This window comes from Oxyura jamaicensis, chromosome 4 (assembly GCF_011077185.1).
Source record: "Oxyura jamaicensis isolate SHBP4307 breed ruddy duck chromosome 4, BPBGC_Ojam_1.0, whole genome shotgun sequence".
NCBI classification, from domain to species: domain Eukaryota; kingdom Metazoa; phylum Chordata; class Aves; order Anseriformes; family Anatidae; genus Oxyura; species Oxyura jamaicensis.
In genome coordinates this window covers 33,892,859-33,920,765 of record NC_048896.1, presented here as the reverse complement: position 1 = coordinate 33,920,765, position 27,907 = coordinate 33,892,859, and the positions used below count along the sequence as shown (strand labels likewise).

Below are 27,907 nucleotides of genomic sequence, written 5' to 3'. Positions count from 1 at the left end.
CCTACTGTCAGATTTAAGGAGATTGAAGCTCATTCTTTGCAGCCTTTCATCCTGAGTATCTGTCTTTACGCAACAGCCCCTGAAGAACTGACCTGATGGAAATGTCTTTCCCCTTATTGTCTGTAGCATGAATTAGCCTGATTTTTACTGTCATTTGAAGCTGAGAAGGAAGGGCAGATTTGGGCCTTTAAGAATATAGTGGAACCAATCCTTTACTGAATTGGGGAATCAGACAGAAATATTAGCCATCTGCTCTCTTGAGAGGAGGTACCCACAGGAATAGTAGACACCCAGCAATGGTGCCAGAAAAGAAGACAGTCAAGAACCAGCATCCTTCTCAGATGCTGTGTTGCATTTCTTACACAACAGTCCTTTCTGGATATTGACAATTGACTGTTAGGTATTGTTAAATACACCCTGTAGTGACAACAGATGTTAAACGTATTGCTCTGTTGGATGAAGATTAGCAATAAATAAATTAGAGATACTAACAAAACCAGAAAGCATTACAGGAGGTCAGATCTCACTTAACTTGAAATGATTTATTGAGATAATAATTCAAACTCAGTTTATGTATATTCACTTTCACTTAAATAACTATTTATTGAGATAATAATTCAAACTCAGTTTATGTATATTCACTTTCACTTAAATAACTATTTATTGAGATAATAATTCAAACTCAGTTTATGTATATTCACTTTCACTTAAATAACTTCATTGGATTTAGAGATGCTATCAGTTGAGAGCAAAGCATTATTTTTTAGAATGAATCTTATTTCAAAATGCCAGAGATTATTGAGATTATTTAAGCAGAATTATTCAGAGTTATACATTTTCTGTAGCAGATCACTTTTCAAGAATGTATTTCTTGTGAAATCCCTTCTTGATATATTTTTCATTATCAGAAGAGAAGAATAAATATCTCCTTTTCCAGAATGCATCAGAATATGGTACCCTAATAGAATGTGCAGACATGCTAAAATATGAAGGAAGAACAAATCAATAATTCCAATCTCATTGCTTTATCATTTCTATTAAGGATATTTTTTTTCAAAATGCTAGTCCATGTATCATCTTCAGTACTTCCTGAAAGTGAGACCATAAATATAATACTAAATATAACATGTTATAATCTCTAACATAAATAGGTGGGTTTGGGTTATTGGCTTTATTTGTAAGCAGTAGCTCCGAGCAGGTGATGTAAAATATATTGCTGTTAACAGAATTTTATTGAACAAATTTAAGGTTATTCAATGAGAATAAGGAAGCTAGTTTACCTTTCTATTGCTCAAGTAGGGTCTTTTGTATTGTACTACTGAATGGTAATAGTTGTTAGCAACATTCACATCTAAACTGATACCTTTCGCAGTTTAAATGGAAGGATAAACATAGATAAAGAAAATTCATGCCCGCCCTCTTTTCAGCTCACAGTTGGGAAGTTTTAGGATTTTTAATGAAATTTCTCTTTGCATACCTGCCCAACAGGTGCATCAAGTAGCTGCGGTCCTACACTGCCATCTCCAGTGGTCTGGAGTCTGTTACGCTTTTCAGCATGGCAGACTGATGTATTCCTAGAGCAAAGGAAGAATAGACCATGCTCTTTTTTGAAGAAGCTGTAGTTTAGTCCATGCAAAGAATCATGCTTATTATCTTCAGTTACTGAATTTTATTAGTTCTCCCTAGGACTAGTGGGTTTTAGTGGGTTTTTACTTCAGCTTTGAAAAAGCAGTTTCATGTTGCCATAGGAGAGCAGAGAAAGCAGAAGATTCTCTTTATATGTGTAATATTGTGATTAAGTGCATATTCTTTGTCCAGCCCTAGTGTTTGATCTGCTCTTTGGTTCATATATGTGTATTAAGAATCTTTCTTACAATATATTTAATACATTATAATGTCCTTTGTTTCAATAGATTCTTAGATGGCCAATTTTTTAACGAGGCTTTAATGGCTGTACTGTCCTTCCAAAAAGCACAACTGTGCTGTTGTTGTTTAAAAAAAAAAAAAAAAAAAAAAAGGAATTCTTGCTTACACAGGTGACTTTGACTTTTGCCATCTCTTTAGAGATCAGGATTTAAAAAACAGAGAGCCAAAAACCTCAGCATGTATTTTCTCAAATGTGTACTGTATGTAGAAGTGAAAGCTATTTTTCATAAATGTGGTCCTTTCTGTGTCTTTACAACCTCCTCTCCAATTTCTTTGTTTGTATGTTATACCAAACCTATGATGGTCCTTAAATAGGTGGATATTTTTAAGAGAAATGAATAGGTACATAAATTTAATTTCATATAAAAATATTAGTATGAAAAGGATATCTCTGTGTTATGATTATTGCTCTCTTTGGATGAGATGTTGGTGAGAATGCCTTTTGTGATTAATTTAAAAACTTTTATAACAGATGAGGGTAAAGGAGCCAATATTGATTTGTACACAAAGAAGGATAATAAGAATAATAAAAAGTTGATAGAATTTCTCTTTCCAGAAGTCTATATTGAACTTAGTGAAAAGCCTGGAAGTTTGCCTGGTGATAGTTATGTTTAAGAGAGGCAGGCACTGATTTTGCATTAATTTTATTAGTACCAAACTTTAAACTAAGAGTGGACTTGTGCCTTTATAATGACCCCAAAATTTAATAAGGGTTATTTATTTTTGCAATGGGAACAGGAATCCAAATGTTAATATTATTTGTTGAGAAGTCTCTCTGTCAAGATAAACTCTTTCCATGGTAGTTCCATAGATGGATAGCTTTTTTTCCATCAGTATATGGAAGATGCAGGAAACTATTTTCTGTATGGTTTTTCCTTCTAAAAAAGCAAAGATATATCATTTTGCATTTTTAGATTCTATTCAAAATAATAATAATAAAAAACTAATATAAGGGATGTAATACTTCTTGCAGGAAAGCTAATAGCTTTATAATCCTCTGTAACAGAATAAAATGCAAATATAGTACTTCTGCCAACTCAGTTCTTTTATGATGACACTCACAACATTAAACTTTTTTAGAGATCCAGTCAGTACTGCCAAAATTCATTTTGTAAAATAGATATTTGTCAGCGTTGGAAGCTATTTCCAAAGTTTAGGTTTAAGTTGCTTAATTTAGGTATGGCAATGATTTTAGGTTTAAGTTGCTTAATTTAGGTATGTCAATGATATATACAAGCACCCCTTTACCTTGTGGGTCCTTGGTGAATGTAACCCATACAGCTGCACCGGCATGACTCTTAGCGCCCAGGCTCACCTGTGTACTCATATGTAAGATTTTGTGTTCAAGACATCCTGAAGATGTACTTTGCATTTTGAGTAATTTAAAATGATCAGTGTTTTCATTACGTTTGCAAGCTGCCTATATGCCATACTATAAAGTTACTGACTGTAAAAAAGCATAAAATATATTATAAAAAAGCATTGCAAGTTCCAACTAAAAATTAATGTCTTGTTATACAATCTTATCAACTAAAACTGGAAAAGTAGCTAATGACCATATTTTTGAAGGCCCCAGACTATTCAGAAATATTCTTAAATATATTTGGAAATGTGACTGCACACCTAAAAGGCAACAGTGTACTATTGCATTAAAAATACCACCAAAAATAGTTTTTAAGACTTTGACCTAAAGTATTTGTCCCAACTTTTCAGTAGACTATTGAGATTTTAGTTTTGCAATGACATTTTCTTAATTTCTTAAAATTAGATTACCTGAATTAAATAGTGAAATTTGTCTTTGTGGTTTTCTGTTATCCCACGTTGAGTTTTTCCACAAGGCATCACTGAAATTATCTTACTTGACTCATTGAATGAATTTCCCACTAAAATTAGGCTTTTGTTACTCTGCATACATTAATATTTTATTAAAATATTTTATTTCTTAATATTCTGGAAATATATTAAGAGTTCAAGATGCGTTCTATTAGGGTGACCATATAATTTTCATTGATATAAATACTAGAAAGTCAAAAATACGGTATGTGTATCTCAAAACTCATTCATATGAAAATGTTTTGATCTATATCTGATATGTTGCTGTTTCATACAAGCTCTGTAATTTTGCCACTGATGTATTACATTGTAGCTGATCCCCTTTTTAAAGTATTTTTGTTTTCCAACTTTTTGAAGAATCTTCCAAATACTATATTTTGGATATTAAAAAGACTGCCAATTTGAAGTAATTTCCTCTAGAAGAATGAGTTCTTCCTAAATTTTCATCTTTTAACATCTTTGATTTTAATATCATAGTAAGCAAACCAGCATATAATAGGATTTAACACTAAAAATGTTGTTATGACATAGGTATTGTTTTTTTTGGTTTGTTTGTTTGTTTTTACTTAGTAATTATTTAGCAGTATCATTGAATATTGAACTGTATGATAGTAGAGACCAAAAACCCCAAGCTTAATTCCCTATGGCTTTTTGTCTATGTCATTATATTATCTTTAGTTTTACTGTTACTGGTCTATAAAAAAGTTCTTTTCTTTGCTTTCCCTCCTGTAGTTGTTTGAAATTACAGTGCCTCTTTCTCATGGCCCCAAACCTGTAACCGTCAGTTTTGCCAATCACACGTCCTGCCGATGCATGTCTAAGTTGGATGTTTACAGACAAGTTCATTCTATCATAAGACGTTCCTTGCCAGCAACACAAACCCAGTAAGTATGAGACTTGTCTTTCCTTTCACCTTACAAGCAAACATATGTAATTAAATTTAAAATATTGCTGGAAGCTTTCACAGTTAAGATAGGTGACCTTGTATACATCAGTAGTAGCAGAATGCATTTTGCAAAGGAGCTAGTGGTGGTTTACATGGAAAGAATGTTAGTAAAGTAATTAACACAGTACCTTCCTACCCAGTGGGTAAATGGGGGACAGGTCACTTAAAAAAAAGAGGAAAAAAAATGGTTACTTTGTTTTCTCCCATGGAAAGAGAAAAAAAGGCAATTGAGGAAAAAAAAAATCAACTTCTTAAAAAACAATAACACTCAGAAAAGGAAGCCATCAAAAAATACTGACTTTACAAATAAGGAGTAGATAATATGTCTCCCTCAAACTGTTAAAATGATAATAGTAATAATAATATATTTTTAAAGATGTTAAAAGAAAACCCCTGTCCTTAGGGAATCTTTGACTAAAAATCTTCTCGGACATTTTTACATGCCAGAAGTGAAAACAAAATAGAGTGGGAAGGGAAAGCATACTGTTAACGGGCAGTCCACAAAACTTACATACTGATTTGCTTGAGTAGTTCATAGGCTTGGTGATTTTGAAAGGAAAAACTCCCCAAAGTATTTTAGCACTGAAGTAATTGTCATTAAAAACACTTGAAGAACTCACTCCCCTTATTTCACAGGACTGAGTGGTGATTTCATGGTGTATCAGCAGGACAAGAATACCTAACAGGCTACCAGTTGCTTTATAGAAGACCAGTGACTAAAAGCTGAACTGGAATTAATTATATACAATTTTAATAAGATGAGTGGAAGTGGTTGAGTCACCATCCCTGGACGTCTTTAAAAGACGTTTAGATGTAGAGCTTAGTGATATGGTTTAGTGGAAGACTTGTTAGTGCTACGTCAGAGGTTGGACTCGGAGATCTTGGAGGTCTCTTCCAACCTAGATGATTCTGTGATTCTGTGAATAGTTTAAAACACCCGTAGAAGCAAGCTAGGTCTTCCTCTTTGCATTTGTTCATTTAGTTAAAATCTGGATGTTAAATTTGTTTATCAAAATGTGGATCATAAACTGTGGATTAGAAAAGTACTAGGGTATAAATCTATTTATAGTTTGATTGCATAATTAACAGATTATAAAAAGTCAAAATCTGTGAGTCAAGAATGAAGTAAAATTATCCTGACTGTTGACAGCTTCTCAGTGCTTCCAGACTAAGAACAATTATAACTACTATTACAGGCGTTTATTCTATGCATGAAAGAACTACCTATAGTTAAAGGGCATAGACGTACCAGACTTTGGCCAGCTGACTGTCCTGTAGATCAGAACACACACAAGCCTTGTCCACTGTTAAATATTATCTTTACTTTCATTTCCAGAATCTTGAAGAACTTAGGCTCATTGGTTTTTGTGGTTATCTTTTTTTCCTATTTTCATTTTAGAAATCATTGTTTTTAAACTTAAAGCCATTTACATTGCTGATGAGTGCCTGGATTCTTTTCAGAATCCCACTGTTTTCTGTGTTTTATTGTTTTTAATTTACATTCTTACCATAGTGGCAGATCTGCAAGTGTACTTGTATTTCTGTACCTCTCATTTTAACAGAAGTATAGTAATAACATTCATATGTATTGTTGATAAGAAAAGCGTAAGAGCGTAAATTCTGCTTTTAGGGTAGTAAACTTGGCATCTAGTAGGAATTGAAGGCTGGACTGTGCCATGATGCACGTTAGAAAGTGAAAAATGACTTGTTAGACAGAATATAAATAGTTGGTCTTTTTTGGTATGAAATACGTTTTCTGCACAACTTCATCATGTGAATTAAGGTCCAGGTCTTTGCCTGTTCTCCCACTTCGTTCTGTTTATTTCCTTTTAATAAGTAGTAGCTACCACTACATGCTTGTGGGGCTGAGGCATGTCAATTCATGCCAACCAATGTTTCTGAATACCTTCTGGATTAATGGCATCTTAATCTGTACCCTTCTCTGTTTGTATAGAATTTCATCAAGATGTGCAACTCAGTTAGAAAATTGTCACTTTATTTTAGGACCTTGGTGATTTTGGCCGGGCAGGAAGTAGAGCAGGAGAGGAGGGCATGGTCTTCAAATATGTATCATTCAGATCCAAGTCTCTATGATGACCATTTTTTTTTCCATGGTAGTGTAAATAGGTACTTACAGAGCTGACAGGCGTATTTTAGATGTTGTTTGTGCGTATGTTGTACGCATTAAATATGTCTCCCTCCTGTGCATCATCTGTCTTGACAATGACAGGTAATGACTGAGCATGCTTTTTTATTTTATTAATATAAATTAATATATTAATATAAAATTTCAGCCATGACCCAAAGTAATTTTCTGTCCTAGCAGCCAAAGAATTTCTAAGGGAAGTAGTCGCAGTTTCTTTTGCTAGTTGTTTCCAATCTTGATGTTAAATATGTATGGTTCTCTTCAAGTTCTTAGTTTTTGTATCAGCATCGTCTTATTATGGTTCATGTGTTCCTGGTATTTTCTCACAATGTCACCCTTCTGACAATTGCCTTCTACAGAAAGTTTTAAACATGCCTGGCTATGGCCAGGCTGCTCCAGGTGCAATTTTTTTTGGGGGGGAGTGTTCAACAGAATACAATTACATGTCTGTAAATTCTCAAGCTGCAACAGGAGACAGGCAAAAAGGCATGTATGCCAAGTGAGGGAGCAGGAATGAGATCACTAGCAGAATGAAATCAGAAAACACCAGCTTGATAAAACAGGAGGTGTTACAGGGTGATGTTAAACTACAGGCAAAGAGTTGTTTAATGTGATTGAATGATAATCAAGGAAGAATGTCCTAGCACCTGCATTTTTGAATGTGTGAGTAATGCTGCTGCTCTCAGGGAAATGAGAAAGTGCTTAAAATGGGTAATGTATGTGCTGTCTTAACAGATGAGAATTTTAGAAATACTCTAGAAACAATGAATTAACGACACAGCCTGGATGGGTGAAGTTAGGCATGACTCGTTAAAAGTTGTAATGGGCGTCTGTGGTGATAAAGAAATGGCAAACAAGGAAGATCAGATAATACATATAAATATTCTTATGTGGTGGATGTACTAGCTGTTACCCATCCTTTAAAGAGATTAGCTACTTTTAGGATTTTTTTGCTTTCTTTGGCACCACTATGTTGGCTACAAAACTCTAGCAGGTACAGAGCACTAAACTGTTAAACTGTGTATTTTCTTTCATTTCTAAGGTGACTTCATCACTGCTGAGGTCTAAATCTTCCAAGTCAAGAAAGCTAGCCAAGATTTGAGAGGCTGATGAGAAATAATCAGTTAATGACACACAACTATCATGTAAAGGGGAAGAGAATCTGAGAATCTGGTTACATTTCAGAAAACTGAGTTTGGTCTACACCATTGATTCCGAAACTATTATCAAATGTCATGTCCTGCTAAAAAGCTATGTATAAAATTATTCCAGTTGCCACCTATGTGGTATTTGACATGCAGATATTTTTTATACTGCTCTATTTTATATATAAGGGTTACATTCAAGTGTTAGAAAGTACAAGTATCAGTTTCTAGAAGTTAAAGCTAAAAATTGAAATGTGAGAAGGTATCTTAACTAGTAGCAGACTTGACAGGAGTTAAAAATAAGATCATGAATGAACCTTTGAAAGACATTTTGTAATGGAGGGAAACAAATGCAATCAGCACCTAAAACCAATTTATTCTTGATTTCTTATGGTAATAAACCAACCGTTTATTTCATTCCATAGGTGTCATGTGGCAAACAAGACCTGTCCAAAAAATCATATCTGGAATAATCAAATTTGCAGATGTTTGGCACAGCATGATTTTGGTTTCTCTTCTCACCTTGGAGATTCTGGTAGGTAGTTTTGCTTAGCAGATAAAATGTAGTTCCATTGTTTGATTTACCTAAAGAAGGTAAAGAAATTAAGAGTTGAGAATTAAATCATAGAATGGCTTGGGTTGGAAAGGGACCTTAAAGACCATCTACTTCCAACCCCCCTGCCATAATCAGGGATGCCATCCACTAGATCAGGTTGCTTAGGGCCCCATCCAGCCTGGCCTTGAACACCTCCAGGGATGGGGCATCCACAACTTCTCTGGGCAACCTAAATAAATTAATATTTTTCTTTATCAATACTGTTACATAATGTTGCCTGTCTTTTGATTTATGTTTGTTCTCCAGACACCTTGAAAAATAAGAATTTACTATCATTTCTCCACTTAAAAATATGGGAATATTTTCAGGACAAAACAAAATTCTGATACTTGTGTAACTTCTCTGTTGTATTTCCAGACACATCTGATGGATTCCATATTTGTGGACCAAACAAAGAGCTGGATGAAGAAACTTGTCAATGTGTCTGCAAAGGAGGTATGCGGCCCTCAAGCTGTGGACCTCACAAAGAATTAGACAGAGCATCGTGTCAGTGCATGTGCAAAAACAAACTTCTCCCTGCTTCCTGTGGACCCAACAAAGAATTTGATGAAGATAAGTGCCAGTGTGTATGTAAAAAGACCTGTCCCAAGCATCAGCCACTAAATCCTGCAAAATGCATCTGTGAATGTATAGAATCTCCCAATAAATGCTTCTTGAAAGGAAAAAGATTCCATCACCAGACATGCAGGTAAAACATCAGTCTTCATCTCTTTCGGTGTTCCTAAGGTATAAAATTTGAGGTTGTGTTATTAGCTGTTTTGCTGAATTATTTTGTAGCCATAAATTGTAAGCCTCATTTCAGTTCAGTTTTATCTTCTATAACTTTTATATCTTAGAGGAAACTACTAGGCAGAATAAATATTTGACAGTGTGCTTAGTTCCTTACACTCTCTCTTACTAGTACTTCATATTAATCTCTTTTCTTTTGATGAAAATAATTTATTTAATGCTACTTAAAAGTACTACTTTTTTTTTTTTTTTTCCCAGGAACAGAATTACTCTTCATTAGATTTCAGGAATTCTGGAGATACAGTCATTTGTGTTATTTTCTACAATTCTGCATATACTTCATTTCAGTCAGTTGATGCTAAAAATTTATGAGTACATAAAAAGTCTCTTAGCTCTGGGTGATTTCTGTGAAAAGGTAGACATATATAACTTTACAGTTATATACACGTATTCATCCTTTAAAATAGGTTTGGTCAGGCAAGAAACTCTGAAATTTATTTGTATATCACAGGAGCTTTTCCTTCCATGACTGCTACATCAATAGAGGTAGCAGTCTATATACATAAATATTTGAATGACTTTAGGTTCTAAGAAATAAACAATATTATTTTTGCCTTAGATAATTTTGTTGAGGTAAGTTTTTCTGTAAAGTTAATTTGATAAAACACAAACTATGCTATTTGGAGGAGAAGGATCACTTCTATTTATTAATATATCATATTTATTTATAGTGTATTTATTACATTTAACATTTCCAGAAATGTTCATTCATTGGAAATGGAAAATAGGGAGATTTAAATATCTCTGGTAATTTGTAGCTTATGGAAAGCAAGCCATAGGCATTGTTTTCATAAAACATGCAGTTGACAGTTACTTACACGTTAGTTTATCATGAATAAAGACAAAATGTCTAATATCAGGTATGAGAGCTGTGCTGAAGAAAGGGGAAAAAAAAGATTGTTAACTGGCGTTATCTGCTTTTCTGTCTTGTGGATGAAATAGATATAATAGAGTTTGAATCTCTTTCTTACTTCCAAAGACAACAGCTATAAGAAACAGCTATAAGTATCCTACATATAACTTTCATTTGTTTGTGTGGAGAAAGATTTGCATATAGTGTAGCTCTATAGGTCTACAATCAATAGCTCTGTAAACAGTAGCACAGTCAAGGGAAGTAGAAGATTTGATCTCTTCTCCTTCCTAATAAAGGACTTAGTGTAGATTTCACATTTTAGTTCTGTCCACAACCTCCTGTAAAAAGGAAAAGACCTACAACATTGTTTGTCTTTTGCGAGAAAAATCCTTCCTGTTATGAGACCAAGTAAAAAGGTGTTGCTCTATAACTTCATGATTAATAATAATTTCTTATTATTATATAATTATTATTTCTAATAACAATAAGGTAAGATTTCTAATAAGATTACTAATAGTAAGATTATCAATAAGATTAATAATAAGAATTCTTATAAGATTAATAATAAGATTTCTAATAGTAAGATTTCTAAGACCTAGAAGACCTAGACAGCTGTCCTATACAGCTCCCTGTGCAGAGAGAGAGGGGTGTTACAGACTCCGGTTTGGAAGCACCTAAATGTTTAGAGGCAGAGGTATTTTAGGTACAATACATAATGTAAGAGCGTGCTCAAGAGGGCAGGGATAAAAACCCGTTTACAAAGCAAAGGATAGGAGGGAAAAATAATAAAATAAAATAACATTAAAACTTACTGTCAAGGTGCTCATTACCATCATTAAAAGTAGCATTTTTACTTCAGTTGCATCTGTGGAGATGTTAGACTCTCCAAAATCTCAAACCTGGATTTTTTATTTTTCTTTTGGTAGCAAAAAATCACAATTAGTGACCACAAATTAGAAGTTCCCACTGACTCACCCCAACACTATATATACTGGTGGCATGCTGTTGAAGTGTACCAAACAAGGATAAGATTGCAAGTAACTGGAGTGTGACTGTTGCCAGAACTGAGACACTCACTTGGGAGAGATGCTTTATAGCCTCTCTCAATTGCAAGTTGAGTTGAAGTTCACAGTTCACTAGCAGGCATGATGCCTAAACAAAGCAGACTCCACATATTTAATGATGACACGACTGCTTTTCATTTTGTGTGTCATAGGGGAGTTTGACTTTGTCTATCATCTTTTCTTTTTTCTTATTTCATTGTACTGTCACTCAGTACATTAAACAGTCTGCCTGTCTCTGCCATGAAAGTTAAAAAGACAAACGAGTTCAGTGTTTCATCCATTGCATCACTAAGGAATACCTTTTTCCCAGTATAAGCCTCTGGATGATTTGCAGAGAGTATTAGACCCTTTGGCAAACATAATAGTAAAGTTTACTTGCTCCCTTGCTTTCTCTCTCTCAAGTGACAGTAAGTGCCTTTTTTTTAAAGTGCCTTTTACCACTGTTTCCAAACTTGATTGGATAAAAGGTCAGTAGGGCTCTCTGACAGGTTCCTGTGAGCTGTTAGGCTGATCTCAAGTGTCTATGTAAAGACTTAGCTTAGCACAAAGTAAAGTTACTCTCTTAATTACAGAGACCACACTGGTGAAATAATCTATGATTAATGACACTGAAAACACCGAACAAGATGTGACTAGTTAATAAATGCCATGTTTGCAGCCTTCCTCATTCCTTATTGCTTTCTTCATAGCCAAGTTCATTGGCTGAACTTGGTTGAGCTTGAATTAACGTAACTGTAATCCAGACCTCATATCATAAACAAATTATTGCAAAGTGGTAATTTGGTATCCAAAACAAGCATGCAACATAATAACTTATCTGCAACAATAATAAGAGTACCCTTAAGCCTGAAACAAAAATTGCCTAGGGAAAAGGATACTGAAATTGCCTTAATATAGTGTACTGTAATGGTCTTTCAACTGAAGTTAGCAATATCACTGTTTCACAAACAGGCACACATTATTTAAATACAAGTTTTAAGTATAACTTTGTTGAAATTTGAAACATATACTTTTGTCTTTTGAGTCATTGCTAGTGTCTGAAAACAAAACAAAACAAAAAAAGACTTTGTCTTCATTATACACCAGAAAGTACTTAGCATTGTTATTGCAAGGTTATTTTAGGTCAAGTTCTTGTTTTAAAAGAATAAAAAAATAAAAAAGGAAAAGGAAGAGGAGTTCAGGGACAACCACAGATACTATCTTTGTATAACTTCTATTTTTCAGTCAAGGAAAAATTTTCCTGCTTTTTAGATACTTCTGCATTATTTTTGTTGAACTTATTTTAATCTAAAAGAGGCTATTTCTGCTCTTTTTCCTGTCAGATTTATCATAAGTATGCAGGCTCTGACCTTACTTTAGAATGCACATAGATACAATATGAGGTATAGGTGGATATAAAACTACTGAACTCTGAGAGTGGTGTAGGAGTTTGCAGCCTGAAGAAATATGTTCTCTTTCTGAAGATCAGAGTCACAGAGTAACAAACATATACAAATCTCTTAGGCCCACTGCATTAAGGTAAGAAACAGTCTTGGGTAGGAAAATGGTACATTTGACTATCAAAGGACTCTAGTTTGCCACCTCAAACTGGCAGGATACAGTATGACAAGCTCATCACAAAGACAATTTAAATGTAGAAAATATTACTGTATTTTCAAAATTAAAAGGGAGAAAAAAGATGTGATACTCAAGGTTAGTATGCAAGACAGACAATACTTTAAAAGTATTCATGGGTATTTCTTGCAGTGAAACTATTTCTCTTCAATAACATTCATGATTCTTGCCATTGTCTTTTGGAACTGTCTTGGAAGAATAGGCCAATTAAAAGTGCTTCCCAGAACACAAACAGAAGTCTAAGGATATGTATTCATGGGAATAAAACTTCCCATTGAGCAATGGCAATGTAAATGCACAAAGATTTATACTCCAGGTTAATATAAATGATCATGTTTTATTAATGCCCACTTTTTTCATTTCTTTAGTTGTTACAGACCGCCATGTACAGTTCGAACGAAACGCTGTGATGCTGGATTTTATTTTAGTGAAGAAGTATGCCGCTGTGTACCCACATATTGGAAAAGACCACTTATGAATTAGTGAAGAGAGCACTACTTGCTATTTTGGTGTACATTTTTCCACTAGAACAAAAGAACGACAGAAACTTTGCAAATATTTGGAATTAAATGTTCACCAGAGACCCTGTGGGGCTTTCAGAGACACATACATTGTGCTTTTCTGAAGATGTGGAAAGCAAATGTAGAAAAATAACTGGGGTTCAAGTTTTGTAAAGAACTCAATAAGGACTTATTTTCTGCCAATGACCAAACAGCCTAGGTTCTCCTTCTTGTGATTTTTTTTAAGAGATAATGACTATATAATTTATTTCCACTAAACCATTGTGCAGCATTTCTGTTTATAGCAGTAACAATTGTTAAAGCTCACTGTGATCAATATTTTTATATCATGCAAAGTATGTTTAAAATAAAATGGAAATTGTATTATATAACGCTGAGAACGTTTGATCATCTGCCTATAGAAAGGAACTACAGTTCAGCTATGTTACTGAAGTCCTAAAAATGGGGAGAAATATGTTAAGAGAAATAAGAGCACTTTTAAGAGAGGAAGACTACAGGCATTTTCTTGAATCTGTTGTATATGTTGTTTGAAATATAAGGAGTTATACTTAGTGTTTCATAATCCAGTGATATACTTGTCTATAGAAGGAAACTTGCAAAGCAATTATAGTTAATAATTAATGAAAACATTGGAGATTCTGTACCTTGCGCAACGGTAAGGACAGCAGCACATGGACTCTTCACATTCCACTATGTACACTGTTTATTCCATTTCTTACTAGCATTCCTAAAGAATAATATAAAACAATGATCAGTTGAAATTAATTAGTTATGAACGTAGAAACACCAACTATGTTTTTTTATAACGTTACAGGCTGTATACTACTAAATAATTCAGAACACTTTGATGCACTTTTACCCTTTCATATAGTCAGTTGGTCAAAAATCTGTGTGTGCAAAAATACTTTGAGGTACATTTTACATTCCACTGGGGACATGAAAGGACTTCCATGAGTCCAGTATGAATTGACATCTAGTCTACATTAAAAAAAAAAATAAAAAAAAATAGGACTTCTCTTAGTTAAAGAGAATGCAAAATCAAGCATCTGCAACTCCAAAGATAAATAAATAAATAAAGGTAAGATTTTTTTATTTGCATGGGAAGAGCAATGTGCATAGACAATCTATTCAAAATTGAAATATTTCAGAATTTCCAAGGAAGTTGTTAAATTCTGCACCTGATAAGGTTTGCATAAATAGAACGATCAAATCTTAAAAGCAAGATTTTTATAATGGGTAGATCTACAAAAATATTTTTAGTTGTCATTATTACTTGTTAACCAAGTGCTGGTCCTGAGTAGCAATTCTTAGGAGAGTAAAACAGTATTATTTCTAATTTTTCCTAGAAATTTCCTGGAAGTGGGGCTTGCTTTTCTAGATATTTTCAGATTTAGCTATTAGAGCTCCTTAAAATGAGTGAAAGCTATTTTTAATTACTATTCCCATTGTGAGTTGAGATAGGTCAAATAAGTAGGCAGGATGCAAAGTAGTTTGAGAGGTCACAAATTTCATTGTACATCTGCTGTCTTCACAATTCTTTCTAAAAGGCCAACTATTTATTAGCTAAATTTTAAGTTTAGGCATACAAGTACTGAGAAATGCCTTTATTCATATGTTGCCTCAGCAACTAAATGCAGGTAGAACTCTGGCTGACAATTTAGCATCTAAATATAGCTTTATACTAATACAACCACACACAACTTCCCATTGGTTAGATTATTAGTCATGCAACTAATTGGTGTCTAAATTGTTGGCTATGAAAATCTAATATCAAGAGGTTAATAGCCAAAACTTCATCCAGTATTACTAAAGATCCAGACATCAGACATCTACTTTTATATATGTCAGCTGCTTGAAAGAAGCACAAAATATTTTAAGAAATCAATTAAGGAGCAAATTTTAATGAAGTTTTGAGAAAACAAATTGTAGGTGAATATTCTAAAATAAGTTTCCTTATATCTACCCATGTCCAATACAGAAGAGAGGCAGTGGTGGAAGGACAAACCAAATCTGAAACCAGGACTAGAAGCCAAGCAAGTCAGTATAAAATAATATGTAGTTGTTGTTAAAAAGGAGGAGGGCACAAGTGGTGACAGAGCAAAACTGCATTCCAGAAAGTACGTAGATTATAAAAGTGAATGTTATAATACTGTATAAATAAAACTACTAAACAGAGCAACACTCACATTTTCTAAAGAATTTGAAATGCATTCATTAAAATAACAGAGCTAATAAAGTCATTCTGCTTAAGCAGATATTTGGATTTCTACCAAAATCTACACTCAGAAACTACACTCCAAAATCATAAAACCCAGCAGGGTGGGGAAGAGAAGCCAGACAGTTTAGAGATGACAGCAGTGAACAGGAAGGTTAACTGTATTACAACCAGCAGCAATTGATAGAAATAACTTTTTTGAATGTACCTTCTTCAGTCTCTTAATGTTCCACATATAGCAACTTTTAGACATAAAAAATAATAATAATAAAAAAGTAAATCACCAAGTAAAACTAAGTTATACAAAAACTAAAGACCTGAATTCTAAAAGTTACCACAAATGAGGCTTATGCCTGTGCAAGAGATTGGCCAGGCATTCTCAGAGGTACGCAAGTTAAGTGGAATAATATATGCAAGTAGTTGATTGATTGCATTTTCTGGTAATCACACTCTCCAATTCTGCTTTACACCAAAATAGCTTTCTTTTTTTTAAAATACATTATGCATAAGAAGAAAATATATTACAGCTATTATTAGTATTAGGCTACAGATTTCCCACCCTATGTGATAAAATGTGATTGTTTATCTCAGTATAGTCACAAAATCTATATTCAAGCAAGTGTTTAACTGTAAAAAAAATCATTTAGCGGAGGCATAGCAGGTGGTCTTCTGTGCATCAAGCATACAGAGCAGCCAATAGATTTACACCATTTTCAGTTTGAGGTGTTATTTCATTATAATTCCCTTGCTATTTTCATCTTAATTTCTAACTCATTAAACATATTTAAAAAAAAGAGAAGATACAGCCTAAAACAAGATTTAAGAATACAGGTGATAGTCCTATATACAATTTATTCTATGCCAACTCTCAGAAAAAAAGTTTATATTGCCATTTTTGTAAAAACTGTGAACCTTCTAGAAAAAAAAAAAATACAGGGAGAAGAAAAAGAGAGAGATAGCAGTAAATCATGTTTAATAGTAAACAGATATATGCTTGCATTTCATTGGGAACTTACAACCTTTTCTGCATTCTCTCAATTATGATATTTTATAGAGACTATAAACTATTCAAAGCAGTCCCTCTCTACCTTTATTAACAGAAGGATATAAAATTTACAGTATGAGTGTTAGTCTGCAGACATGTTTAACTCATGTTGAACAAGTAAACCAATTCTCTTAAATCCATTTGAAAGACCAGCACAAAATCTTGAATATGTACTGTATCATTTTGAAAGGCTAGCATTAGGATTACTTTTGATATTCTTATTTATTGTCCTCAGATCTCAATGATAAGTATGGATGTTCTTCAATTTTAACATCATTTTCTGCAGTGATAATGAGCTATCACACCTATGCCAAAAGCTAGGAATGGACTAATTTATGCAGCCAGTAAGCACATCAACAGATTAGCCTGAGTAATGAAACATATTCTTTGAAATATATACTGCATTATTTGAAGGTACAAAAAGGTTACACTCAAGTAGAAAAGTTTCAATGTGATGAACTCAGAATTTTCAACTTTTGTAAATTAGCCATTATAATATAGTCATAATTTATAATATCAATTTTACTTTATTGCAAAAAGTGAAAATTATATTGGATGATGTATTTCATATGTTACTTTTGTTCTCTTTCTCTTTTCCTTTCCCATTTCAGATAAAAACTTCTGTGAAAGAATGCAGGACAACCTTCTGAGTGACAAAATCCTAAAATCAAATAAACCAGGTATTTATTTATTTATTTTATGTAATAACTAGGAACAAAGAACAAAGTAAACTAAGCCAATTTAATTCAGGCTAAAGAGTCCAGACTACACTAGAGCTATTAAAAGGCTCTAGATAGATCAATACATTTTTATAATCATAATATATCAGGAACCATCTGAACAGTAACAAAGTTACAATAGCATAGGTGGTATTATAATAACGTATTATAAAAATGTACGTTTTATCTGTATTCTGCAACTAGGAATCAGGAAACCATTCTTAGGAACTGATTGGATCACCAAAAAATAGCACATTCCAGAAAAAAAAAATTAACCACAATACTTCGCTCTTTCATATGAGTATTGCCATTTGTTCACAAATCAGTGTGGAAATCTCTGAAAATTGTGTATTACCATTTATTCCTTTATCTACTCAGCAAAACACTGTAATGAAAATCATACTTTGTAGCTTCAGCTATTTTTCCTGGGTAAGGGTTCTGAATCTGTTCATGACAGACACTGACCTTTCATCTGGGTTTCAGCAAACTCTGTATCCATTCCCTACATTTGTATCAGCTAAACGTGGTCCTTGAACTCTTCCCCTTTGCCCCCTTTTTCAACTTAAATTACTTCTCTTAGATTTCTGGACCATATCTCAGTCTCCCCATAAGAATATCTGAACTTCCCTTTCAGCCTTTCTAACGTATCACTGTTAACTCTAACACTTCCATTTGCCTTTTGTCTTATCTCGCACTAAAAATGTAATTGTTTTCCTCTATATTATCATTAAAACCTCTTTCCTCTATATATTTTAGATAATCATCCAAACAAGAGGATTAATCCATTTTAAATGCCTAGTGATACTTTTAACTATATCTGAAAGCGAATGACTTGAAACTCTGCATTCTAAGACTTCAAATCCCATCTGCCCAAGATAAATAAATAATAAAAATGATTTTGCGTTTAAGAGCCTCCCGAAGCAAACTTGCAATTAAAATAACACCTGCAGAAACCACTTTAAAAAATTACAGTTGAAACATAGAAGGCAATTTATATCACCCTTGCTGTACAAAATACCACCTTTAATTCTGCTGTACAGAACACTGCTGGACACTCTCTAACATTGCACTCATACAGTCCCCAGCCACATCCAACATAGCAGTTTGGATTTGTAAAATTGAGTTTATGTTCACCTCTCATTCACACTTGTTTGGAAAAAAGCCAGGGCTTATGGGCAGATAAAGTGACTTTTGGAACATACCACAAAAACCTGCAGCTTTTTGCACTTCCTTATCACAGAATTACACACCTCTGTTTAAAATCATTGTGAAGAAAGATGAAATGTGGTCACAGATTCCTTCGCAGAAGGGTAATGCTATCTTTAGGGATAGGTAGGATTGGTAAGCTCAAGTTGCCTTCATAAGAATGTGATTTTCACCAGCCTATGCCCTGTCCGCAACTGTGTTTGGATGCAGAGAGCTGCCGAGTCACGGAACACTTTAGGTTCAACTTAGTCCATGGGTTAACATCAAGATAGATACAGCTATATTGGTTTCCGTTGCTCCAATCAGTTTTTAATAAACCACATAAGAAATACTTATTTTACAATACAGCATATAACCTCTTACCAAAGACACATTGGATTTGTATTGCTTTCAAATAATAAAAAATAAAAATCTAAATATATGCATGGGCATGTTGCCTGAAAGCCTATCTGGAATTAAACTCAACTAAAATTAAGATAAGCTCAGGGAAGCAAATGCTGAAATATTTTTTCTGAAAAAAAAATCAAGTCAGTTACACCTATTAGAGGAAGAGGTAATAACATTTACTTTCATTTCCAACCTATGAAAAAAAAATATATATATATATATATGCTTTATGTAGAGATTAAGTGTTTATCAGAGGTAATTTCCAAAAATAAGAGAATGAGTTTTTAAATACATATTAGGTACATATTTGTCATCTCTGTAGGAATCGTAAGACTGACAGACCTTTCGCATTTATGTGCAAGAACAGACAGTGAGTAATAAAAAGAATTTTAACGTTGCTGCAAGTATATTTATATAAATTAGTATTTTGTTCTTTTGTATGATTAATAATCAGTAATGGGTTATGCTTTAGTGAAACAAAGCACGAAAAGTTCATCTAGTCTTTCAGTACATTACTGCATTTTTGTTAAATTTAAAAACATTTAGATTTTACAAATCATTACAGTCACAAGTCTTTGGCTATTGAAAATCTACCAGTTATCATTTCCCTTTACTTTATTATTTACTGGTCATTGTTCTTTAAAACATACAGGAAGTATATCTTTATTTTGAAAAATACTTCCAAAATAACTACTTTCATTTTAGTAACTCTAACTGTGATATGACAAAAAGGCCATAAATAACTAGCAGGTTAATAAAACCTTTCTCAACCCACATTTCCATTATTCCCCCTATCACCAGCTGGGATCCTGCACTGTACAGCATGTGGGTTCCTAAACCAACATCCTCCCTCCAAATGATTTCAAGCTGGGGGTGAGGCTACAGCCACCAGTGCTTCTACAGTGCTGGCATCAATTGAAGCATACCAATAGGGCAGCTTTTTTGACCTAGTTTTAGCTTACCATGAAGAATATCTGAATTAGACAAGGGGATTCTCAAACTATGAGGAGAGGAATCAATACTCAGCAAAGAAAAAATAAATAAATAAAATAGTAATTATATATATATATATATATATATATATATGTATATAGACCTCTGAGAAGAACAATAAGAAGAGTTTAGCTAGAGACAAGTCAAAACCATTACATCTACAGGAGACAGCTTGTTGCTGACATCACTGATTCTTTCCTCTGATTTAAATGGTATTACTCATGTTGATGGCATGACTCTAAGACTGTGATCATTCTTCACAGTAGTAAGGCCTGGTAAATGTCATCAAGCACTCCCGTTCTTTAGAGTTTGTTCCAACAGCATTATTTGCTCAAGGAAGAAAGAACTACATATAATCACAAATATAGCATCATTCTACCTGAAATCTCTTAACAGTTACCGGAGAGTTAACTACAGCTGTCAGAACGGTGCAGCTTGAGAAAACATCATCCACAACTTTTGCTATAGCTTTACACAAAGTGAAGCACACAGATACCTTCTAGAATTCTTGTTCACTTTTCAGGGGGAATGAACAACACTGCTAAGCTCAACACATGCTTTATGGAGAATGACTGAAATGAAGTAAGAGAAAATTAAACATTCCACCATTAATGAAGTGTTAATTAGATTAAGTGCATTTGAAACAACACATACTGACAGCAGAACTGTTTTATATAAGGTTCAAGAAGCTTTAAAACAGATACTTTAGACTGCATTGTGGTCTATTAACTATATTCTTCCTGCAGTGAGCGTTTGCAACATAGCCACATGCTGTACAAACAACTAGTTAAGTCTAATAAGTACTCATGAGTGAACATTTAAAATTTCATTATTTATCACTGAAGAATGAGAAAGAAAAAAAAAAACACAAAGGATGCACAAAGAAAAAAATATATAAAGGATTAGATTCACAATTGGCTTATAATCACTGTGAGAAGTATTTGAATCCCAAACTTGACTCTAAAAATCCTCATTCATTTGACACTAATTCACAGGCGGCAAGTTTTCAAAGCAAGTTTCCCTACCTCAATGATGCACTTCTGCAAACGCCTATAGCTGTCTGTGCTGTTAGTGAAACATAATTGTATGCCTAAACTCCATCTCAATACGTAAACTATTGACTTCTCTATTTACCATGTAAAGTAAAAGCTGGAAGACCTTCAGAAAGTACTAAAGTCTTTATGCACAAACCAGAAAGACCTGGATTCCAGTACATACATCTTTGACCGTCATGTTCTTGTAACATGCCAGCCGATGTTTGAGAAGGGACTAAACTGTCCTGGATGTTATCACTTGCTATTACCTTGTAGTTCTGGAGCTTTGACAAGTATGGGAATAAACCTTCTTCACTTACTCCATGCAAATAATTTCCATTTCTCACTTCTGTCATGCTTCTCTTATCTAGGGTATGACAAGTTTCTGTTTCTTTGATTAAAGGTCTTGCTGTCATGAATTGCAGTTGTTCTACAACGAACAACAACAAAAACTGTATTTTTGCTGTGGCTTTAGTAGTTTTCATTTGCCTTTTTCAGCTTTGCCTAGTGTGCATTAGATTCACAAAACCAAGACATCGTTGAGGTTGGAAGGGAGTTCTGGAGGACATCTGGTCCAACCCTCCTGCTGAGGCAGGGCACCCACAGCAGGGTGCCCAGGACCGTGTCCTGGCAACTTTCGAAGATCTCCAAGGAGGAGACTCCACAGCATCTCTGGGCAGCCTGTGCCAGTGCTCTGTCACCCACAACGTAAAGGAGTGCTTCCTGGAATTCAGACAGGACCTTCTGTTTCCATTTCTGCCTATCGCCTCTTGTCCTGTCACTGTACACCGAGTAGAAAACATTTTCATAAACAAATGAAATTATTCATCTGGATCCTTCCATCTATTGAGACACACCAAGTATGAGAGGAACATCATATATGACCTTAATGTACTGTATATAAATATTTTTTTCTTCAGTTAGATTTCTTCAGTTAGATTTCTGATTATGTATTTATAATAGAGATCTAATCTCCCTCTCATGTCAAATAAAACAAACAAAAAAAATGTTAAACATATTCTCTAGCGATGCTTAACTGCAAATAAGACAGAGAACACTGCAAGATTTTCTTATTACTCAGCAAAATCATGGTTCCGGTGCTATTCATATATCTCATAAATTTTCATCAAATAAAAATAGAATTTTAAAAATGGCATATACATTGAAAACAAAAGAGAAGTGGCTTTTCGCTCTAACTAGCTTTTTCAGACTAGCATTAGGCTGATCTGTTTTCTAATTAGTCCATAAACAATACACAGATTCCTATGACAAGAAACACATTTCTGAAGACCTATCTTCTTATTTCACTCCAGGCTTTGATGGGAATGAAAAATGCTTGAAGTGTTGTACAGCCAGGTCTCACTATGTGTCATATATACTTCATATATTATATAAAGCACATATATAGCCTGATTCCCCTACATTAGCAATTCAGCCTCTGGCCAACTTTTTTGATCCATTTTGATTCTTTTTCCTCAACTACTCTTTCTGTGAGGAACACCATTAACTTCAGATGAGTAGAGCAGCAGTCTCCTTTCTGTCTTAATTAGGGTTTTGCATCCTTCCTAATGCAATTTCAAAAAGCCACATCTATACACACCTTACTAAGTTATAAAGTTCATCATTTGTTACAAAATCTTGCAGAAAAAGTTTACATTCAACGTCTATGTAACCTGAACTCCTGACTAGTTTACTACACAATCTCAGATTGTAGGAAGCCACCCACATGCAAAATGCTCATTTCTTAATAGGTGCCATCTCTTAATTGATCCAGTTCTTGAGGAATGGGGAACAGTTGTCTTTGAAAGACAACAGGAAAGACAGTGAGAAAAATAATGCATAATGATACCAGAAAGTAATAAAATCATCTTTCCCTTCCCACAAGAAGGCTTTTTTTTTTTTTTTTTTTTTTTAACCTTCGTTCTGCTTTCTGTTGAGATCACTGAATTCAGTGAATCTACACACAGAAGTAGATCTCAGATTCTGACATGCTATGAATGGGAAATGCTTCATAGGCAGAAGGTACCAACATCCAAGTCAAACAAACAGATATTTAAGTCTCTCTTGATCAGTGACTTAAAAATGGCACAATTCTGAGAGCTCTTCAAGATGTAATTCCTGTATTTCATGTCCTTCCTCTGTAAACATAATAAAAGGAACATGAATATTCCTTTTTAAGTGTACAGTAAAACTGTTTTTCTACTGTCTTGGCTAATACCTGATCAGCTCCTACAGATATACATTTAGATAGCCATGGATGATATAATACATGTTTATAAATATAAGCATACAGAATTGACATATTTATAAATGTATACATATAAGCAAAGTGCATATACATATATTTGTATACAGATAAACAGAGTCAAAAAATAGGTCTTTGAGGAGACTACCTGCCTGAAACTGCAGCAATTCTTAAAGCTTTTTGTTTGTGTCCTGTTTTCTCATAATTTTCTCCTCCCAGTACATACTATGATTGAATTTAGAGAAATGTTTATTTACCTGCTATTGTATAACCTGTAAGAGATCTATATACGTATAGTTTTTCTAAATATATTTTATGTAGTACTACTGGAATTTAATTTTATGTTAAATGCTAGGTCAAGTCTCTGAGTTTCTCTTACCTTTTTCCTTCTGCACTTAATTTCATACACAATCCTTGCATAGCAATTCAAGTCCCACCATTGGTTTTTTAATCATTGGCTGTATTGCTGCTGTAATCAGCCCAATTCCAAAACTGAGACTGAACAAGTTTGCCCCTTGTTCATATCAGAGCCTGTGCCATGTCACACAACCTCGTTTGCCTCTCCTCCTTCCTTAGTAGTAAGCTGTCACTGCAAGAAGGCCTGAATGTAACTTTGTGTAGTTTCTGTCCTAATAGAGCCACAAAGTCTCAAAATTTAGCTCACTGAATCAGAATTTCAGATATTTACATTGCAGAGATGATGATTTGTTTCTAAGTAGTCCATAAAGAGTAGACTGATTCCTGTGTTCTCCATTAATTAAACTCAGCTTCTCTTTGAAAAACGGTAATAATGAAAATATTAATCTTCATACAATTGTATGCACAGCTTCTTCCACTTTGGTTATTGAGCAACACAGATGAAACTAAGTTCTGTTCTATTTATTGAGATCTAAAATCATGTAGGTGGGTGGGGAAAAAAAAAAAAAAAAAAAAAAAAAACTGCTCTGCTGAATGTAGCTTTCCCTTTCTAATTTCATGTTAAGTCCGTAATACTAGTTACATGTTAGTCACATCTGAAGGCTAAAAGTTATGCTATTGGACATAAAGGTATTGAAATGATTGAGTTATCTTGATTATAAAGGGCACAGATGCATTAACAAATTAATTTGTTTCAGTACTTTAAAGCAAATGGCAGTCTGTAAAAATATTTCTGAGCTTGTTTACTTCCCACGTATAAACTTGTATAGTAATTACTTATATAGTATGTATAATTCCAGCCATGTCTTTTCACACAACATGGTAAAACTGGTGGATAAAAATAAGAAACATGATTGCTTTTGATCAAAGCAATTGCCTTTTTTTTTTTCTTCCCTGTGGTCAGAGCATAGGAAAATTACATTATGTTGTACTCAGGTTCATTAGTATAACGTCTGCACAGTGGTCCAATACCCACTTATTCCCAAGTGAATGACTGCACTAATCCATGAGTCGCATGCCCAAATCTTCACATTGCTAAGAGTCACAGGTTACCATGTTCCCCAGAGAGCTGAGAGAAGGCAGAGCCCTGGAAGTGGTGCAAAAGCTGGAGGGGATAACTTCTCCTCAGGTGCCCCAGGGCAACAGGTCCAGACCTACACCAAGGCCCGAGGTCAGCCTCTGCCTCAAACATCCCCTGCCACCACCTTCTGCTAGTGTAAGACACGTTGTTTTATGTTTGGGAGAGTTTCCCCTAAAACCCAAGGCTTCCAAGAGTCACATACGGACCATTCCAACACTAACTGATTCAAGTATAAATTAAGAATTAATAAGTAGAGATTGCAGACTTACTTTGTTATTCCTTTTAACAGGAGTCATGGTGCCTGGCAAGGAAAGAAGCACACCCATTCTACACAGGTAGAATGACCACTTGGCTTCTAACCCATACAGGATATACTATGTAATAATAGTAAGACATTAAGAATAAACAAAAAATAATAATAATAATTTAAAAAATATAAATTAAATGCACATTTCATGCTTATTTCTGGGTCACTTAAAATGATTTCTAGTAATGTTTTTTAATAGTGAATCTAGGAATGCTAACTATGCATCATTCACCATTACAAAACATATTTGCTAACAAATACTGTTTAATATTTAAAATAGTTTTACTCTATATTTAGAATAAAAATTTCTTTAAAGTATTTTTTGAAGAAACTGTCTTACCAACAAAGACAGATGATGAGCAATAAGTTAACAGAGTTTGAAATATTAACTTCTTTAAGCATTTTTTGAGTTTAGAAAATCTATCATTCCTTGGAGGTACTTAAAAGATGTGTGGACATGACACTAAGAGACATGGTTTAGTGATGGGATTCAGTAGTTCAGGTTGATGGCTGGGCTTGGTGATCTTGAAGGTCGTTTTCCAACTTAGATGATTCTTGATTATGTGATTAAGTGGTCACCACTTTGACAATTTTTACCTTTCCCTTTCCTTCACTGGACACAAACACCTTCCTAGATATTTTGCACAGTTTGGCATGGAAGAGAATTTATACCAAGCTGTAGCCAAAAGTACTTAAGAAGGAAGGATATGTGAAATCTCAGGTGTTCAGCAAGTCTTTTGAGCTATCCAGAAGAACCAATTTTATTCATCCTGCTTTATTTAATAAGAATCAATATTTCATTTCTGACCTCATGTATATGTATACACTTGGTTCTGTCCAGGCTCTTCTCAGCAGTGTGCAGTGATAGGACAAGGGACAATAGCCAAAAACTGGAACATAGGAAGTTCCACACAAACATGTATAAGAACTTCTTCACAGCAAGGGTGACAGAGCACTGGAACATGCTGCCCAGAAAAGCTACGGAGTCTCCTTCTCTGGAGATATGCAGGACCTGCCTGGAAGCTCTCCTGCTCAACCTGGTTACTTTAAGGGAACCTGCTTTTAGCAGGGGGGTTGAAATCAATGATCTCCAGGGGTCCCTTCCAACCCCTATGATTCTGTGATTCTTGTTTAGATTTATGACCAAAATTTTACCATGTTCTTATCCTAAGATAGCTTCAATAAGTAGCTTTAATACCTATTTATTTTTTCTCCATAATACCTGCTAAGCTTCCAAATTGTAGTCTGACTACATTAGTATTTTCATACATATGCATAAGGACACCACCTGTGAGAAGTCCTTATTTCAATAACACTTCACCTATATGAATTTTCATAACAGCCTCTCCCACAACTCTCTCTAATCCCATGAACTAACAATATTTTGAGTTAATTCCATCATTGTTTGTATCTCCTGTTACACCTGAGAAGGCATTTGATCTCATACAATATGCAGCAGTTGCTATTGTTCTAAAAATGGCCTCTATTGGATTTTCTGTGTGAACCGTTTCTGAAAATTATGATGGTTGAATTTGTGGTCAAGTCAGCTGTTCTGAGAAAGCTCATAAAATCTCTAGAGACTTCCAAAGAACAATCAATCCCTACATCAGGAAGCAAAAAGGAAGTGCCAACCCAGTGGAAATTTATTTATTACACTTTTGAAGTCTGCTGAAATAACAAAACATCAGACTTAACAGTCAAACAGGGCATATACAAAGGTGGTGGAATTAAATCTTATTTTCAGCCAGGGAATGGTATCCATGTAAGTATTAAAATGGATTTTTTTTAAAAGTCACTCCTATAGAAGTTAAAAGAAAAATAATATGTGAACATATAAATTACATTAGGCATCAGTGAGAAACTTTCCTTGAACTATATCCTTGCAGGAAATTGGCTAAATGTAGCCCCTTGGCGCCAAGGAGGTCATGAGCTCTGCGTCAGTGCTAATTCATTTTTCGTGACCGCATTGTGTTGGGAAATCCCGATTCCCAGTGCTGAAGTGTAAAACAAAACTTTGAACTCTATGGGGTTATGCACATGATATGCCAAACATGAATGAAATTTCATTTCCTTAAACCTGTAAGGAGTGTATGATTACAGAAAATATTCCATATATCAGTAATCATTTTATTTTGCAAATGTTTCAGACAATATTATTTTCCAAAATTAAAATTATACTTGGAATGAAAATACCAAATACCATCTAATTTGTTCATTGTTGTTTTAAGATATCACCCAAACTAAAGATTTCTTAAAGCAAAATTAATATCACCCAAACTAAAGATTTCTTAAAGCAAAATTAACCTATAACCACCTTTTAAGAAATCATCAATTGCAAACAAGTATTCACACACACACACACACACAAAAAGCTATTTCATATTTATGCTCAAGAAGAGTACTAAAATAATTTAATGTGCAAGTGCGAACACAATAGAGACTAAAACCACCCAACAGGCTATGCCTCAACATTAAGATAGCCATTTATGCTATAGATTCTCTTAAATAAATGACAATATTGAATGCAAATCCTCAGATGTTGAAAAATACCTAGATAGAGATGTTATAGAAACTAAACACCACTGTTAAAAACTTTCAAATTGTGTTCTCCAGATGAAACGTTAAACGTGACAAATAAAGAATATAGCGATGTATTCTTGAAGGCAAAGGTTAATCATGAATACAGCACGCATCCATGAATAGGGAAACCACAGCATTCTGCACTAGCTCTGACTTCTGAGCATGCCAAACTTTAGGTTATGTAGCAGTAATCTGTAATTTTAGAGAGTGCCACTTAAAGAGAGA

General features: G+C 34.1%; 1 protein-coding gene across 1 annotated transcript in view; it reads left to right on the top strand.

Moving 5' to 3' along the window:
- The window catches only part of VEGFC (vascular endothelial growth factor C), a 76,376-nt gene extending 62,552 nt beyond the window's left edge, over positions 1–13,824 (top strand). The window contains 4 exon segments of the mRNA XM_035325309.1: positions 4,492–4,643; positions 8,422–8,531; positions 8,970–9,300; positions 13,301–13,824. Of these exon segments, the coding sequence (XP_035181200.1) occupies positions 4,492–4,643; positions 8,422–8,531; positions 8,970–9,300; positions 13,301–13,415 (708 nt within the window). The 3' untranslated portion in view covers positions 13,416–13,824.
- The last annotated feature ends 14,083 nt before the right edge of the window (positions 13,825–27,907 follow it).